This window comes from Hippocampus zosterae, chromosome 3, assembly GCF_025434085.1.
Source record: "Hippocampus zosterae strain Florida chromosome 3, ASM2543408v3, whole genome shotgun sequence".
NCBI lineage: Eukaryota > Metazoa > Chordata > Actinopteri > Syngnathiformes > Syngnathidae > Hippocampus > Hippocampus zosterae.
The window spans coordinates 12482127-12500916 of NC_067453.1; the positions used below are offsets into that span (position 1 = coordinate 12482127).

At 41.0% G+C, this 18790-nt stretch overlaps 1 protein-coding gene across 4 annotated transcripts in view; it reads left to right on the forward strand.

Annotated features, from left to right (window-relative positions):
* The window catches only part of tmtc2b (transmembrane O-mannosyltransferase targeting cadherins 2b), a 129718-nt gene that overhangs the window by 51483 nt on the left and 59445 nt on the right, over positions 1-18790 (forward strand). For all 4 annotated transcript variants that reach the window (XM_052061662.1, XM_052061663.1, XM_052061661.1 and 1 more), the window contains 5 exons: positions 5388-6234; positions 8228-8342; positions 11091-11176; positions 12748-12932; positions 14703-14781. In XM_052061662.1, the coding sequence (XP_051917622.1) occupies positions 5388-6234; positions 8228-8342; positions 11091-11176; positions 12748-12932; positions 14703-14781 (1312 nt within the window). The remainder of the gene's footprint in view (positions 1-5387; positions 6235-8227; positions 8343-11090; positions 11177-12747; positions 12933-14702; positions 14782-18790) is intronic.

Here is an 18790-nt window from a genome sequence, read left to right on the forward strand (position 1 = left end):
TTATTTAAAATGGATAAGAAACGCAGACACCGCATAAATCTAAATATTTTTAAAATGATAAAAATAAAAAAATGTGTTTTTTCCCCACAGGACAGCGATATGAATGAATGCCAAGCTGTGGCTCTTAGTCTTCATGTACAGTACAGTCTGAGTACTTCACATGTTAGCTTTGGCATTCCATTGCAGCCAGTTTCATTGTAGAGTGTTGGTCTGAATTTCAAAGCATTTTTAAAATTCATGAGGTGGATGCCATGATTAAATGTTATGGAAAAATAAATGTTCTATGATTGTAGCCTGAGGAGAATAAAAGCGGGGTTATCTGCCTTCATCCCAAATGACACATGCTTGCAATGCGATTGGTCAAACATATAGAAGAATGTTTGAAGAGGTGCAGTTGAAATTAGGCCAAGAACGGCAAGCGGGAATGTTTGAAAAGAGCTCAATCCTGTGTTGCTTTAATCATTATGGTTAATATAAATCTAACCAGCACATGCTTTTACAAGATTCTAATCAGTACTTCAACGTCTTGGGTGTGTACTTCCCATATTGTTTGATTTCATTTAATGCATTCAGTTGGCCTTTTGTGCTATATTATAGATCATTATATCTGATGTTATATTATTTTCATATTAAATACAAAATGTTTCACCCTAATTCGACATATTTTGTGGTTTCCCCATCAATGGCATGTACATTGAGTGCCTCTTATTTGTAAAAATACACAATGTCATTTGTCCTTCTGTAATCCCAAACTTTTGCCTTTTGCTATCGATGAGACCTGTTCCCATCTTTGAGCTCAGTCAATCGACCTTTACGATCAGCTGACTTAAGAGTTTCCTGATGGGTTCACGTAGGTTAAAAACTTTGATCACAACCAGTGTCAGCGAGGTCCTCTGTGTTGTTTGACCCTCTGACCACTCCCACCATGTGGTCCAACAGTTATGCTCTTGACTAAAGGTAAACTAAGCTTGAAGCGCTTTATAAGGTTGTCTCCCGTACTCTGACTACAACCGCTGTGCAATGTATCTTAACTATGCAATAACAGAGCCAAAACAAAACAAAACCTAAATGGTTTGTATCCCACTCACCAGTTGAATAATCTCTGCCTGCTGTGTCCACACAGAGATTTTTGGGTTGCACAGAACTCTTTTTTCCTTGTGATGACATTATTGCAGCTTGACTGTTTTGTTAAACAATTTCTATGGTAAATACACCTACGGTAAGTCCAACCAGTGAATGGAAGATACATTATGGTGATAGACAACTGTGCATTTGAGGTCATATGAAGAGCCAGCAATGTACAAACAAACCACTTTTGTTGAAACAAACCACCTTTAAAGTCAGGATTTGTATCTTTATTTTTTTTTCAAGTCATTGTTTAGAATAAACCGACATGGAATGTTGGGGAAAAGTTCTCCGTGCCAATATTCAATTCACTTTCTTTGTACCCAGTGGGATACATTGTGGTTGTGAAGCAGTGTTGCTCAGGCTCCAAGCTATTCTCCATGAAGTGAAGCTTCAGTACACTGAAACTAACTACCAGAGAAATGTAGCAAGTTAAATTACAAAACACAAATAATTTACTTGAGATCACATTCTCTGCACCCACGTCTGAGTCAGTAGTTTATAAATACATGCTGATAACCATTCTCCATCCAATACCCAGGTAATGTATTACAAAGAAAAAAAAAGTGTCTGTAAGTCAGCAGTGGTTCAAATCACCTATATATATATATATATACACATGCATATATATTATATAAGTATTTTTGACTTAGAAAATCAAAAAATTGAGCAATCCGTTCTTATTTTTCCAGCCGATGTTGATCAGCTGAAAATTGGATAACTGGCCCCGATTTCCAGTCTCAACAACTCTGTCATATAAATGTATTATAGTTATCGATGTGATCATCAGTCACCATTCACATCTGTTAAATTAAATTGTGTAATCAAATATCAAATTAATTATTGAAATAAACCAAACCAATTTGGTTTTGTATAGAAAATAACGTGCACAAATATGAAGTACGAGAAACATAACGGGTGTTACTTTACAGTTTCATCTGTCATCTCCTCCTTCCAACCTCTTCCTGTCTAAATTCCCTTAGGCACACAGTATTGCTGCCAAAAATGTATTGCTAGCTCGTGCAATGTTAGCTGTTGATGTTGGCTCACTGAGTCTTGAGGACTCGTTGACATGACGATTGTTGTGTTAACTGTGGGAAGTACCTGAATTTGTCCTTAACTTTATGTTGGATGTTGACCAGATCTTCCTTTTGTGTTTGTCCAGAAAATACTGGAACATATACAATCAAGTCTTCTTTGACTGCAATGACTCAAAGTGCTATTATTATGTTACCGTATGGCCATGGAGATTCTCAAGATGTACATTCACACCGTATCGCTACTCCTTTTTCTGGCATTGTCTCACATTTTTAGACATCGTTTAGGGTGGAAGTCAGCAGGAGGATGGGTAAATAATGTCAAACGTAAGCAATGCATTTAAATTTTACAACTTCCTGGGCAAAAGCAGCTTCTGTGGACTTTACTGTGTTACGTTCTCATAAAAGTAGCTTTACGACTAGAAAGCTATTTCAATGTTCAAAACAGCGACATTACCACACTAACGAGAAAATTAGTAATGCGTTACTCGTAAAGGTGTGACTCCTCAACAATGTTGTTTTGATGCATCTTATGTATTGGATGCCATTAACATGCGGGGTGTATCTAATATTGTGGCTCGTGAGTTTGCATATTAAACTTAAGCTATGACTGTTACAGCAGCCAACCATCCACTCGGACCGAGGTCTCCGCTATCTCTTGTTGTAAACCCTGATCCAGATGGTGCTAATTCGTAACACCTCGTATGGATATGAAACCTTTGGGCTCTTCTTATCTTGTCTTGACTTCAAGCCGTGAGGTTTTTGCACCTAGAAGGCTTCACAGTTTGGCGTTACAAGCTAAAGCAGATAAGAGGAAAATAATGGATTGACCGAGCTTTTGTGGTTCTCGGACCGCAAGCTGAATGGTTACTTGATCAAGCAGTAAAGGAGCAATGGCACGTGTGGGTGCAGAGTCAGTCATCAAATACTTGGAAGGATTTATGTCAGTCGAGTGGTCTTGGGGAATTGTGGGTTGAGTTTCTCCAACACACTCATTTTCCCTTCTGCTACAAATCTATTATTGTGAGAAAGGAGCATGGTGGAAGCGATTATGAAGACAATTGATCGGAGTGATGATGAAGAGGATTGGACAAGTCACACATAGCTTATTGTCTCGCAGAGTTCTGACTGAGGTGGAAGCCGGTCCCATGGGACTAGTTTCGGTAGGCTGTCAGTCGTGTGATGGATTGGTATATAAATGGTGGTACGGCCAGCCAGTTTGTGCACCCAGCTAATTAATTAAATTTGCGTGCACTGGAAGAAAATAACTTTGAGATTGATTTTGCTTCTTAGTCTTTTCAATGTAATGAGTGTGTTTATTGAATAAAAAAGGCTCAAGCTCTAATGAGACCGATTTGCATTTCAACGACCTTTTATTCACGCATGCCTGGCAATGGTTGAAATGTTTAAATTCTTATCTGATTTTGAAAATGACCAAACTCAAGGGGATTTTTACATTTGATTTAACATTGCAGTTTGTATCGTGTGTCTAACTTGATCTGCAAGGCAATGCAAATATAAGCCCCAAATTTACGGCGTTGGATTTTGTATTTTGAGTTGGCTTCAAACTCAAGCAGTACTTCCTTAGTATTGCTCATTTTGCGTATAATACAAATATATGAGTCTGTTTTTGCTTGATTTGCATAAACAACACCACCTGTTAAGAATCGTGTGTGTTTGTGCGTGCGTTTTAATCCTGTGAGGATTTGACGATAGATGTGGATTTGGCAATTTGAAATCATTTCACATCCAGCCACCACATGCAAGTATTGCATCATGTAAGGCCTTAACGACCATTGCCTATGCCACAAAAGTGTCACGAGAGCCTCAAGAAGAGCCTTGTAAATCCCTCCGGATCTCCCTGAAGCAATGATTGGGGTGTAATAATAGCCAGCAAGTCTCACCAGTAAAGTCTGCGTCGAGTTTAACCCCTGGGCCTCCCCGACCACTTCAATGCACTTCCTGTATTTTTCAGAGCTCCTGTTTGAGTCGAAAAGTGCTCTTTTTCATCTTTGTATCTGTCAGCTGATGAGGAGTTAAAGCCAATCCTCATGGTGTTGGACCATTAATGTACTCTACCGATATGTTTCTATTTAGTCTGTCGTGCTGTGCGACTCAAATTACAGAGGACTATATTTTATGGGTTTAGATATTGAACTGTGTTGCCAGATAAGTGAAGAATAATATCCTTTGGTCGTGGCATTTTTCCCCAGTCTTCCAAAAAACACAGAAGAACATAAGATCTCGTTTAATCAAGGTAACTTTTCATGTGCTGCAGTGGATCTATTTGATACGGCCACATGTTGAAAAAACCCATCAGAAGTATTTTGATTGTTAGATAAATGTCTTTGTCTATCAGTTATTTTTTTTACAACACTTCAATAGTAGCCTAGATAGTCAGACATTTTCCTCCTTCGCTCCCAGTTCAATTTCCTGTGGTATTCATTTTGGTTTCTGTCTCTTTGCGTTGGCCGTGATGATGAGCAGATAGCAGAAATCAGATGTGCTCTTTCATTCTCTGTTGTGTTATGTGGTCTTAGATCTTAGAGGAAATCAATATGTCTCCCAAAGTTGAGTTTTTTTAAGGTTTGCGAGGCACTTTTTGATTCTACGGAAGGCCGGGCTCTCACATCAGGTTCATAGGTAATCTGAGACTGGACTGTAACGTGCATCTGTGCTGCATTTGGGCAGGTTTTAAAATGGAGTGCGTTACACACATGATCACAGCACACATTTTCTCAGGCTGTTTTTTTTGTTTTGTATTCCTTCAAAAGAGTCTCACAACTTGAAGTCTGAGATTCCAAAAGGATGGGTTGTGTATCAAATCATGGTTTAATCAGCAAGAATATACGAGTTCACGTCAGTATTACTCGAATGAATTGAGTGCAATTGCGTGCGTTTATGAAAGACAGAGTAAGGAAAATTATAGCTCTCAAATGTTTTTGGTCAAGAATGAGCAATAACCAAACTTTGATTCAATTCATGTCCTCTAATTCTCATACTGAATCTTGACAAATCATCATGGTCATGTTTTCTTCATTCAAGTGATGAAAAGTCAGACAAACCACAAATCTTCAAAGTGATTAGAAAGTCCAAAACCCCAAAAAGAAACAATATAATTAGAGAGAAACCATGTGTTTTGTTATACTAGTACTTGCAGTATATTATGTCTCATGGCCTCTTTGTTTTCTATTTGTTTGAGCTTTTGTGTCGTTTGTCTTTCAGAGAAATAACGTCCATCTGCTGCTAAATGTATTTCTGCTGGCTGCCTGGGGCGTGATCTTGTTGGCCTGCCGCTTATACTGGATGGGTAACAAGCCCCCAAACTTTTCCAACTCCGACAACCCAGCAGCTGACTCCCCCTGCCTCCTCACCAGGACATTGACCTTTTTCTACCTGCCCGCGGTCAACTTTTGGCTTCTACTCTGCCCCATCACACTCAGCTTTGATTGGTCGATGGACACCTTACCTTTGATCAGGAGCCTCGCTGATTGGAGGAACGCTCATACGCTCCTCTTCTATTTGGGATTTATGCTGCTGGCTTGGTTCAGTGTGTGGAAACGACCAAGAACCAAGGGCACGGACAGTAATGGTAAAGCTCACTTGTTTTCCAATGGAAAGAATGGGAACAGCAATGGGCACAGTTACCAGAATCATGAACACGAGCATGTGAACAACTCTTGCATGACCACTCACATCAATAGTGCCCAGAATGGGAACAAAAAGGCACATGAGAGCAGGACCTCACTGCCCACCACGGAAAATGTTGTGGCGTTCTCCCTCGGCCTGTTAGCAATCCCATTCCTCCCTGCCACAAACCTCTTTTTCTACGTAGGCTTTGTGATAGCAGAAAGATTACTTTACATCCCCAGCATGGGATTTTGCCTGCTGGTCGCCGTTGGGTTGAGGTCTCTATACGTCCGGCTGAGAAAGAGGTCCTCTAGGACCTTCTTGGTTTACTGTAGTGCGACCGTGATTTTGCTTTTTGGAGTTAAGACTGTTTTGAGGAATCGAGACTGGGAGAATGAAGAGATGCTCTACAAGTCAGGGATTTCAGTCAATCCTGCGAAAGGTAAGTTGCTTTCACCGAGATGTACATGCCAAATCAAATGCACGCGAAGGATGCTGCTTCAAAAATTTGAACATCCTTAACAATAACACGCGCTACAGAAAAGCAATTGCATTTCATCAACATCTGAACACCGTAATCTGATCAAGATTGCCTCTTTAAATAGTGAAGAAACTCACCATTTGAAATCAAATAACTCTTGCCTGTATACACTTTGATAAATCGGTGCTGAGATATGAAGCGGCGGTTGCCACAAAAGTCAAATTTCATTACATTCACAGGAGAAGATAACGTGTGGAGAGTGTGGTTCCCCAACTGCAGTCAAAAGTCAAAGCACACGAGGTGGAAAACATAAGATAGCACTTAGCTGGCTGCTGAAAATGCCTGTCTTCTTACTTTTTATGTATTTATTTATCTTTAGCAAATATCCCTTTCACCACACTTCTTATCAGTACCAGTCACCCACGAGCAACCCTGCAACCTTCTTGTTTAGGTGTGATCTTGGTGACGAGCTGAAAGGAACATAAATCATGTGCTGGAGTCTCACATTTGGCCAAAAATCAAATTCACACATTATGTGCATTGCTTAAACCTCGAAAACAATTTTAATTGAATGCAAGCTAGTTTGTTTGTTTTGATTTGTTTTGTTTTTTCAATGACATGCACAATGTCTCTTATCTGCAAGTGCTCTAAAGACTTCAAAGTCAAGCTGTTTCAAAATGTCTTTTCTTCATCTGTACGCCTCACCACAGAATATGGAAGTTGTTTAATTTGAACTCAGTGCCCAGGAAGATCATTGAAAGTGGTGTAAAATGCCTCTCCTTTTCGAGGTCACACTCATTTTTCAGAACTCACATTAAAAGAAATAACAGCTGAGTGTTCTTTTCGTACTCAGCATTCTCCTTTTCTTCTTTTTGAAAATAGCACTAGTTTTGCCCTCTTTCACTTGGAAGGGCACCACTGCCATGGCAATTCTTTACAACTGGCGCCTTGATCAGGAATTCAAACACTCAACAGCCCTTCTATTGAAAGCCAACAGGCACAGGTTCCTGCCCAAATCATTGCTCTAATCGTCACTTAAAAGCGAAGCAGCGCTGCGACTCATGAGGCAACAGCAGGATACATTGTGTTACCCAATTTCCCCTTCAAATATTGCACCAGAGCTGAGGCATGACAGGCTGTTTGTTTTGGCCAACCATCAACCGAACAGCGGGGCAGAGGGGGCATTCACATTTCATCCTAGGTAGGGATATAACCTCAAGGAAAATCTATAATTTGTTTGAACTGTGAAATGTAAAGTTACACCGAAGGAGCTTGATCTAAACGCCAAAACAAGCATGCAACTTGAGGCACAAATGAGTCAGGCTTGCAAGTGCGATTTAGTTTTTTTATGTATTTTTTTTATTTTACTTCTACTAAATATTCTGTGGGGATCACGGTTGGTAATAATTAAATCATCACGTTGCATAAGGGGATGCTGCATTGAACCCTGGTTCTGGTGCTTTTTGAATATAACCTACCAATAGTACTATTAACACTAAAAACTAAAAACTAAAAAGGCAGGTTAGACGTATCTAAAATTGCGATGTGCATGCTTTCCAACTCAAATTTTAACTGCAGAAAAAAGGTTCTCCGGATACCGGTACTTAGTTTTTATAAGAGTTTCTTCCACTCCAACATTCATTGCTAATGCCATTAGTAGTTAAATGGCTCAACGGTGGTCTCCTTTTCAAGCACACTCACAGTAATGAGTGGTGGTTCCTGGCACAAAGCTCTCCTAGTGTGTCATCATTCCTCAGCCCCGTCGAGCAGCTGCAGCAGGACAACATCCTTTGAACAGCCTACAAATACTCAATGCAACAGCTATGAGGGGCTGTGGGTAACAAAAGAAAAAAAATATTTACTTTGTCATCTATTCAGAATCCGATTTGAAAGTTGTCATTCATGAATATTGCGACGCGCGGAACCATTTACATTCTCTTTTGTGATTTGTCAGCCTGGGGCAACCTGGGAAACGTCCTGAAGAGCCAGGGCAAGATGGAGGAGGCTGAGCAAGCATACAGAAATGCGCTCTATTACCGCAGCAACATGGCCGACATGCTGTATAACCTGTGAGTGATGTGTTCATGTTTTTCCTTCTTTCATCCAGTAAAAGGACTGCCTCTGCAGATTGTTAGTGCTTGTTTACCAATTCCAATGAAGTTGGCACATGTTGTTAAACATAAATAAAAACAGAATAGAGTGATGTTAAAATGAAGTTCAACCTATATTTCAATGAATTAAAATTTGAATAATTATTGACCAAATTTGCCGTCTGAACATGAAACTTGTCCTTGTTGTGTATTCACTTTAATAGAAGTTGAACATAATTAGCAAGAAAACAAACATCGGCAAAACCCAAGAACGCCCACCGTCCCCAGCTGAAAACAATGTGTTCCAACTAAATACATTGAAGGATATTGTAAAACAAATATAGTGAATTCTATGTGGACAAAAGACTAATTATCTTCAGAAAGCATCTCTACCAATTGCCTTTGTGTCAGCTCGATCAAATGGAGGCGCTCCCCCTACTACAAGTTCCATTGATCACAAATCTTATTCCCATAGGAGGCATCCTCCTACCTCAGTAGATTCCCGGTGGCGCTCTGTGTCTGACAGTTATAAGTGGTGTGCTGAAGCCTGCCGGAATCGTTGAACATCCACGCCCGATAATGACGGAACACTTTCTGTAGTGGTCTGCGGTTTTCTAAGATCTACAGATGAAGAATCTCTTCATTGTTTGTGTGAATCGGAATACAACTGCTGATGGAGGAATTACGTACATTTTTGAAAGTATCATGTAATTGCAGTCGAAATATGACTTACTTTGCTGTACTATGGTCATCCATCCCCGATATGGACAAGAAAAGCTAAAACTACGCAAATAAATACTAAAACGAGAATAATAATGCCAAAGCGTCACTGACGGTGGAGTGGTAGACTTGCCTGGCTTGTGTGCGGGCAGCGTGGGATCGGTTACCATTCAGTGACTGTGTGGATGTGGGTGTGAATGGTCGTTTGTCTCTATCTGTGCCCTGTGACTGACTGGCAACCAGCTCAGGGTCTAGTCTGCCTTCCGCCCAAAGTCAGCTGGGACAGGCTCCAGCAACTCCTCGCGCCCCTGTTCAAGATAAGCGGTGTCGAAAATGGATGGATAGATAATGCAGTAAAGCAACTCCTTTGCTTTTTCTTTTCCCCCTTTAGAGTTCAAGAGTGCAACTTTGAACGATGTGTACCATGCTAGTTTTTCAATTTAAAATAAAACAGCTGAACACATCCTCTTTTTGTCATTCATCCAGGGTTCCCACGGATCCTTGAAGTTCATAAAAATCCATTAAAAAAATAAGTCGTAAAATTATGTTCTTAATTGTCCTTAATTTTCAGGGAAAGCTTCTAAAACCCCGCTGTTTGGCTACATGCCTTCCTGGTTCCCGCTCTGCTTTTCCCGCCGTCTCCGATCAGTTCCGATGATGATCACATGATCACTTCGGGTCATTTCGGGTACCAACAATAGATCGACGGCATGCTGGGCAAGCAGTACTACTGTTGGTGAAACCAGATTTTTCTAAACCCTGTGCAGGCGACCTATATGACCATTAGCTCCGTTCATAGTATTCTGTTTATTCAAAAATAAATTGAAGTTTTATATTTTCTAAATTTAAATTTTTCTTAGTGTGCTTTATTTGAGAATGAATTGAAGTTGTTTTCATTTCAAAATACTCTATTTTGAAATACAGTGCACTCCGCTTAATAGAACACCATTGGGCCGAAGCGCTTCTGTTCTACTAAGCGCAGTTTCTATTAACCGGAGATGGTCATCAGACACGTCGACGACCAAGTTATGCACGCAGAAAAACCCCTGCTGACGAGTTAGAAGAGATATTTAGACTGTGGACGTCCGTATCTTTAATCAAACAACACTGCTTCAGTCAAACATCTCAAATCACGAGAAAAATTTTGTTACTTTTGTCTGGAAACAGGAGTCCGTAATTTTGCGGTTGACTTCCCTCTCAATGCGCTGGATAAGAGGGAAGTCCTGGAAACCGCGGGCGTACAATCCTTCTGAGAATCCGGCAATGCATCGTATCGTCTGAGTATGTCCTTCTTATCCGCAGGTGATAGCCCTCGTCTCTTGAATGAAGTTGAAGCCATTGTGACGTGCGTGTGTCTATGTGTGGAGTGACGCGTGCTACCTGTTATACGGCTAGAACTACACATTGCGCAACATTGTATGGCGTAATCGTAGGCGCAACAGCATAGCAGTGGTATCGCGTTTTCTCGCGATAGTGGTATTGCGATTGCTACACTTCGAAAACCACTAGTTTACAATTTTCATTGCTTACGGCCTGTTCTATTAAGCGGAGATCTGTTATACTAAGAGGAGTATCTTTATAGGAAATTGCATTAGGCAAATCCGTTCCAGAGCCTTTTGCTCTATTAAGCGGATTACTGTATTAACCAGAGTTCTATTAAGCGGAGTGCACTGTAAAAGGTTAGCTGATTGCCCCTAAAAATAAAGATGTGCCCTTCCTTTGGCAGCAATAACTTGAACACCAGTTCAGTGATATGTGGCTTTCTGTTCGGCCCACATATTACTGAGCGGGCATTAAATCCACCGTGAATCCCCTGCTGAATGGAGAAAAAGTCCTTAAAAATGGCTAGATTATCCTTCAAAAGTCCTTAAAAGGTCCATAAGTAAAAAAAGCAAGTGGAAGAGCGGTGACACCGCTTGCACTGTATTCTTTTGCTACGATGACATTCTTTGAAAACGTCTCCACCTTTGGTGTTTCTTACAATTCATTGTCATTTTGATGTTGCAGTGGTTTGCTGCTTCAGGAGAGCAACAAGTTCTCAGAGGCACTTCACTACTATAAGCTGGCCATCGGGAGCCGGCCCACTCTGGCCTGTAAGTACAGCTTCTCCTGGTATTGAGACTCTCCAGCTCCTGTGGTTGTGGCAGCTCTGTGTCCAGGCAACAGTGAACACAGGCTGTGGTTATGTGAGGCCAGAGGAATCAGAGGCAAAGGGCAGCAGGCCTACAGCTGGTGCTTTCAATTGAACAAGCAAACACATGATGTCATCTATGATTAATTCTGAAACGAAGTTCTTTTTTTGGGCTCTACTTGTTTTGGATTTATTTTCTCCATGATTTGAGTGGTTTACCAGAAATGGCTGACTTTTGTGATGATTACAAATGACTCCCAGTCATTTAGCAGAATAAATGAGCTCCCTATTGTTCCAGCCATTGGTCAATGCTAGATAAACAGGAAGTCTGTTTCTTCTGCCCTAATGTAATTAAAGATCTAATCATGATCACAGTTGGACTAGAACATTTCAATCAGTGTGCAATTACCTCATCCGTGAACTGATAGCAGAAGAAATTAATTAGCCAGAGCAGCAGACATATTGAAGGCAAGAGGAGAATGCCATTGTCTTTTCTACGAAACTCCATTAATTCAGTAACAAAGGAGACACTGGAGAAAAAAAATCATTTTTTCTTTTTTTTTTTTGCTGATAAAGTACAATTCTTTTCTGCCCAAGGCGGTTTCACTTATTTGCAATCAAAATGTAAATGTTAAAATTTCCACACAGAATAACTATTGAAATTTTGATCAACCATACATTTGTTGAATTGTAACACTTTCAGGGTGATGTGGCAAATCCAAATGATGGATCCCAAATGCCAGGTTTCACAAATTTTCTTCCACAAAAACACATTAGTTTCGAACTGCATATTGATTCGTATTTTTGACGGTACAATTGGTTAAAACAAAATCGAAAATAAATATCTCTTTGGACCCTACTTACAGGTCAGCCACAAAGCATAACAAGGATGGCGTGCTCTTTGTCGTTGAATACACTTTATTTCTAAATTCTGTACATTATATTCGAATTATGTTAACTTTGTGGTCCTATATTAAAAAAGTTTTTACACGCACAGATTTTACAGGAAAACCTGTGAATCTGGTGAAGGTTTAAGAGAGTCACATGCTTTGAGAATACATAATTGTGTGTTAATATTATTTCAAAGACTGTATTATGTCAACAAACCTGAATCACAGCACAGAGGGAGTAACTTGGCCAGTACATTTCAAAGGAAACTTGCACTCATGAGCACCACTTCACTCACACCATATTCTGAACCACTATCTCCTGACGAGAGTGGCGAGTGTGCCTTTGGAGACATTCACATTCACAATCACGCCTAAGGACAATTTAGAGGGATCAATTATCCTACCATGCATGTTTTTGGAATGTGGGAGCAAACCAGAGTACCCAGAGAAAACCCTATGAAGGCACAATGAGAACATGCAAACTCCACACAGGAAGGCCTGAGCCCAGAATCGAACCCATGACCTCTGCATTGTGTGGCAGACGTGCTGAACAGTCGACCAGCGCGCTGCCTCACTCTCACCATTCACCTAATAATGCAAGTGAATACACCTTGTGCCGTTTTTTGTCTTATTTTTCATCCAGCCGCCTACTTGAATACCGGCATCATCCTAATGAATCAGGGTCGCCTGGAGGATTCCAAGCATATTTTTCTAACCTGCGCCGACATCCCGGACGAGAACCTGAAGGACCCTCACGCCCACAAGAGCTCGGTCACCAGCTGCCTGTACAACTTGGGGAAGCAGCTCCATGAGCAGGGACAACAAGAGGTGACGCTTCAATGCAGCTTTGAACAGTTAGCTTGAGCAACCCCAACGTTAGGTACACCTGCTGTACGACCCAATACAAAAGCTGCATTGCAGGAAAAGAATGCTCAGTTTTGCAATGGCGGCATCAAAGAGTCGCTCACTCATTAAATAATATCATTCTTATTATTCTGGTTGTAGTTTGCAGCGGTGTGCTCTACATGCATCCATTTGTTCTGAGGCCAATCGCTCTCTCTTGAAGCCACAAATGTATTCACAATGCTGCTGACGGATAAAATGGCACCAATATTAACAATTAAATCAAAGCAGCTTTGATGAGCTTTCTTTCTAGTTTTGTTTGGACCTGAATAAGTCCGGCTTAAAAAATTCTCACAATAGTGCATTGTTGTTGTTTTTTTTTTTTTGTGTGTGTGTATTGTATTGTTTCAGGCGGCCCGGTAGTCCAGTGGTTAGCACGTCGGCTTCACAGTGCAGAGGTACCGGGTTCGATTCCAGCTCCGGCCTCCCTGTGTGGAGTTTGCATGTGCTCCTCGGGCCTACGTGGGTTTTCTCCGGGTACTCCGGTTTCCTCCCACATTCCCAAAAACATGCATGGCAGGCTGATTGAACACTCTAAATTGTCCCTAGGTGTGAGTGTGAGCGTGGATGGTTGTCCGTCTATGTGTGCCCTGTGATTGGCTGGCAACCGATTCAGGGTGTCCCCGCCTACTGCCCGAAGTCGGCTGGGATAGGCTCCAGCACCCCCCGCGACCCTAGTGAGGATCAAGCGGCTCGGATGATGAATGAATGAATGTATTGTTTCAGTGATGTCTGTCTTTTCAGGGTGAGCTATCACAAGAAACTCTCAGTGTTTCTCAGTGGCCCCTCGCTGCCCATCTTTAAAACCCACCTCAAAACTCACTTGTATTCTTCTTGACTCAGCATGACTCAGATTTGATCTTCGTTTTACTGTTTGGTGCCTTCTACCATCTTTGTTACTGATGTATTGCGTTATTGTTGCATATATGTTAGTTGTTCCATGTACAGCACTTTGTATGCAGCGATGGCTGTTTGAAAGTGCTCTATAAATACAGTTGATTTGAGTGTTGGCCCCCAGCTCATGAATAGCATTCAACTCTGTTAATCCGACCAAGCCTCATTCACATGCATGATATATAAAAGATTCAATTTGCTGAAACAATTAGGCACCAAACATTTGGGAATATATTTTTGTCATTTTAGAGGGGAAGAAAAAGAAAGACTTCACCTTTACAATACATGCAAGTGGTACAATCAAACATAGGCAGTAACTAAAATAACCCCTTGAGGAATGTGTTCTGTACATATTTTCTATAATTGCCTTTGTCGCGCGGTTCATTTTGAGCAGATAAACCTTCGGCTGTTTTGAAACACTCCATTTCTTTTTCAAACCCCTCAAGACTTGTGTCGCTACGGTTCCAATTCTGCACATTACCTCTGTACAGAAGCACCGGTGCTGCTGGTTGAATTGCAAATGAAGCAGCAGTCTCTGCTGATTCCATTTCTTTCTAGTAAACTGTTTCCAGATCCTTTGACCGTTTAATTTGAGAGAAACGCCGAGGTGAAGCACACACTCCGCTCGTCTTAATAGCCGTGACATTGTGGGCAGACCCTCCCTTCCTCAGCTCTGTATCAACCAGTCCCCAAGCACTCCCCCCCCCCAATTCCACGCTTTGTATTGACGGCGGACGACCCAAACGGCAGTCTAAGGCAAACATCCCACACCTTCTTTTCTTCTGTGCATGTCATTCATAGGAGGCCCTCTCCATCTTTAAACAAGCAATACAGAAAATGCCAAGGCAATTTGCTCCACAGAGCCTCTACAACATGATGGGTAAGAACTGCTTTTTTTTGTTTCAATGCTGAAAGCATCGCAGCTGTTGTTTTTCACCGGTCGAGAAATAACACTCTGCGGGACCGAGGCTCAGAGGTTATATTTGGGAGGATTTCATTCGACTATAATTCTTCACGTACATTTAGTTCAGCATAAATTTATTACAGTGCAGTCTCTAAAGTAGATTCAAGGGAATAAAATTTGGCCTTTGCCAAAGTTGATGGGGAAAAATATGCCTTGAAAGTCACACAAAACATGAGTCGAGTGAACAGCTGTCAAAGCCTGAAATCATTCCATTATTCAGCACAACGTGACGTCAGTATACCTCAATGCTAAAATAGCACAGACTCTTTGCAAACATCAGCGACCGTGGGGCAGGGACCACAAGTTCACATCGGACAGACATTTTATGGCAAGCAAACGACAATGCACAATTTGTGTAAGTTATAATGGTGACGTAATGAGCCGTTGAGCTCCACAGTTTGCTCATCAGTAGTGGTAGTGTGGCAGTCCTCTGGTCATCAGAGTACAGTGCTAAGAGAATAATGAAAAATGTTCCCTTACTTTGGTCTCGTTTAGTTGTTTGGATCTTTTTAGTAATTTGTTTGGCTTTTTTTTGTTATCACCACATGAATCTGGACAGAACATTAATTGTCATCGGGCCATATGCTTTACTATGCTTTCAAACCCCAAGCCCCCATCAGCATGCGGGAATGCTCCTCACAGGTGATACATAGTCCCCTGGCACTGAGTACATTTTGAACACTTAATATGATATAATGTTGACATTTGGCCATAAGCGAAGTGTAGTAGGGAGACATGCCTTTGGGCAGGCGGTGAGTGTTTATGAGCCTTGTGTTCATACTGCTCGCTCCCTGCACATCAGCACGACTTAGCCAGTCAATCACCGACTGTCACCGGCTCCGGATATGACTCCAAACGTGCAATGTGATGTTTCACCCTCACCGTGTACTGGACTTGCTCTAACTTTTGGAGTGCACAACAGGATAGGTACGGTACTTTAATATTTGAGAAAATGCAGTCTAAAATGAGATTTGACAGCAAACTCCTAAGTGTTGGTCACCCAGAATGTGTCGATGAGAGGTTGCACAGGCAGCTGAAAAAGGTGCATAGCTACCTTTTCTTGACATTGAGCGGCGAAGGTTTGCGAGTGTTGCCGCACGTTAGGAATCTTCATTCTTTTCATGGAGGCTGTGTTCTTGTGTGTGAAAATGAATTGATGAACTTAATGAATGATCATTGACAATAGCCGTGAAACTGTTGCGTCAGTGTCGCAAATTCATAAGATGATCTGGTCAGACTTGACACTAAACATCGACAGTAACCACCATGACCCCAAATGTCTTCGATGCGTTACCTGTTTGCACAGATTATGATTCCTCAAATATGCCATGGAAATGTCGAAATAGTTTTGGCTAGATTTAAGAACGTGAGGGAAGACGCGATTGCTTGGTCATTTTATGTTGTATATCAACAGTGGTACATTTTTTTTAAGAGTTTTTTTGAAAATTGAATGATTTCAACGACAGCAGCAAGCCTTCTTGTTAGCTGGCAGCTGTAGGGCAGATGCTGCAGACTCGGCTGCTCGCTCTCCTCCCGTTATTCTCTTGCTTCCTGCCTCCCCCGTCACCCTGTATCTTAGGCCAACTTTTCAAGGTCTGCAAGCCAGACTTGGTTGTACCACTGCTTCATTTATTCATTGGTGAGGAGCATTTTGACGGAGCTCCTGCGTTGATGTCAAAATGTCAATGACAGTTCAGTTTGTCATGAAGCAACAGATTTATGACAACCCCCTCAACAATTTTATTTTCCCCGCATTACATTGTGTCTCCCCAGAGCTGAATTTGCACACCTGGCGCACCTGCTCATAACTATTTTCACGTTCATTCCCTGTGCTGCGCTGTGCTGTTAGTTGCCAATGAGTGGACCCTTCCATCACATGCACTGTGCTGGGGCTTTTCCAACGCTCTCTGGTGAGCTGAAGAATTTTCCACTCCATGGCTGGTTGAGGCTTTGGATTCAATGTCACATCTGGGTGTACACTGATGGTTGTGCTAGCTGCATGGAATGTTGAAAACATTCAAGCGGTATAGAAAAATGGATGGGCAGATTAAGAGCTGAAATGAGTTTCGTTCATATGAAGATACTTATGATGTTGTGATTATTCATTGGCTCAGCTTATTTTGTCGCTAAATTTGTCATGGTACAATAGTTTTGGCTTAAATATCTCGATGCCAATACTAAAAATGCAAAAACTTGACAGCTAAACAACTTCAATTTAATTTTATTTGTAAGAATTTAAAAAATTACTCCAAAGATACTCATTCAAGTACTTTTGATAAATGAAACATACATTTTGAATGTTTTTACATTTTTTAGATTAGAACAATTGAACTGCAGCCATAAAACAAATTTCAAACACTTTTGATATTTTTATACATATCCAGTCTTGAAGAAAAGTCAGGGTGCCAAAGGATCTGTTGTTTATTATTTAAGCCACTAATTGAATAGTTACCGTTGGACATCCTAACGGTCCAGCGGTGTCAAACTCAGTACCTGGAGGGCCGCTGTCCTGCATGTTTTCCAAGTTTCCTGTTGCAACGCACCTGATTCAAATGAACAGGTTCAATGTCACGCTTCCGCAGAGCATGCTGATGATCTGATCATTTGAATCAGGTGTGTTGCAACAGGGAGACTTGCAGAACGTGCAGGACAGAGGCCCTCCAGGACTGGAGTTTGACAGCCTTGTGACCTAACCACTAATGGAAGGAGATCCTAGCCTGGTGATTTGATTTTGAATTGTTACACAAGCACACAAATGACTAGATGGGCCAGTGACTGTAATTAAGTAAACCGCTTTTTTTAACCCCATAATTTTACTTGTGTGTCCGCTCTTATAGATAGTTAGAAAGGCCAAATTCTTTAGATATTTGTGCTTCTAAACTTTTAATCAATTAATTTTTTTTTCTGTGCAAAGTTATTAATGTACAATTGTGAAAATTGTCTTTTTATGCAAACATCAATGTTTACTTAGTATCCGTGCTGGTGAACCAAAAAGGCTGAGTATATTACAAACCATAGGACAAATATTCAATTACAAGCAAATGCATGTTTAAAATGAAGACTTGTTTTTTTAATTGATACCTATACCTTAACAGCTTGTATAAAGGTAGTAACACTGACAAAAAGATAAACCCTAAACAATCCAGGTTGCAATTGCCACTTGTATGTCCCAGTCAAAACAGTGGCACTGCTGTCTGTTAAACAGATGTTACGAACTGCCAAATAAACGGCAAAGCAGAAATGTCCGATTCTTGTGTAGAATCGGCTTCCAGATTGACACCGAACAAATTCCACAGATTTGTGTCTTGTTTATCAATTATTCCTTGGCTCTTAACACACAGTGCTGTGGAAATACGATAGATGAAGTCTGCATTTCACTTACACACATTTGATTTAAGAACTTTAATAAGGCGAGCAAAAAATTTAAAAAAACACACAAAACAGAATAAGGAGGTAATAATTTTGTAAATCATTACGTCATCATACCACCCCGACTGTGACAGCAAATTCAAGAAGTGAATGTAGCATGTGTCACCTGTTGCTTATCAGACTTTCTTATCAGTGCAAGGATTATCCGTAATCCCTGTTCAATTAAAGTGTCTCCCCCATTCCAGTTGTTGGATGGGGTAAAAGCTGAGCAGCTGCACATGCAAACCATGTCAAAAGCTCAAGTGAAGTGTTGACACCTGGGATACGCAAAGCCTCTTTCCCTGAAATCTATCTCAACTGTATTGTGGAGAATTACCATGCGATGTTGTCAAATTCTTGCAATAATACAGGCGTCACCCGTTGGCTTTGATCGAGGTGTCATTGTTTTTCCAGGTGTGAGCAGGCTGAGGGTCAGATGCAGTGCTGTTAAATGATGTGTGACACATGACGTAGAGGGAGATAGCGCTTCACAAACACTCCTCAAATCACACACTGC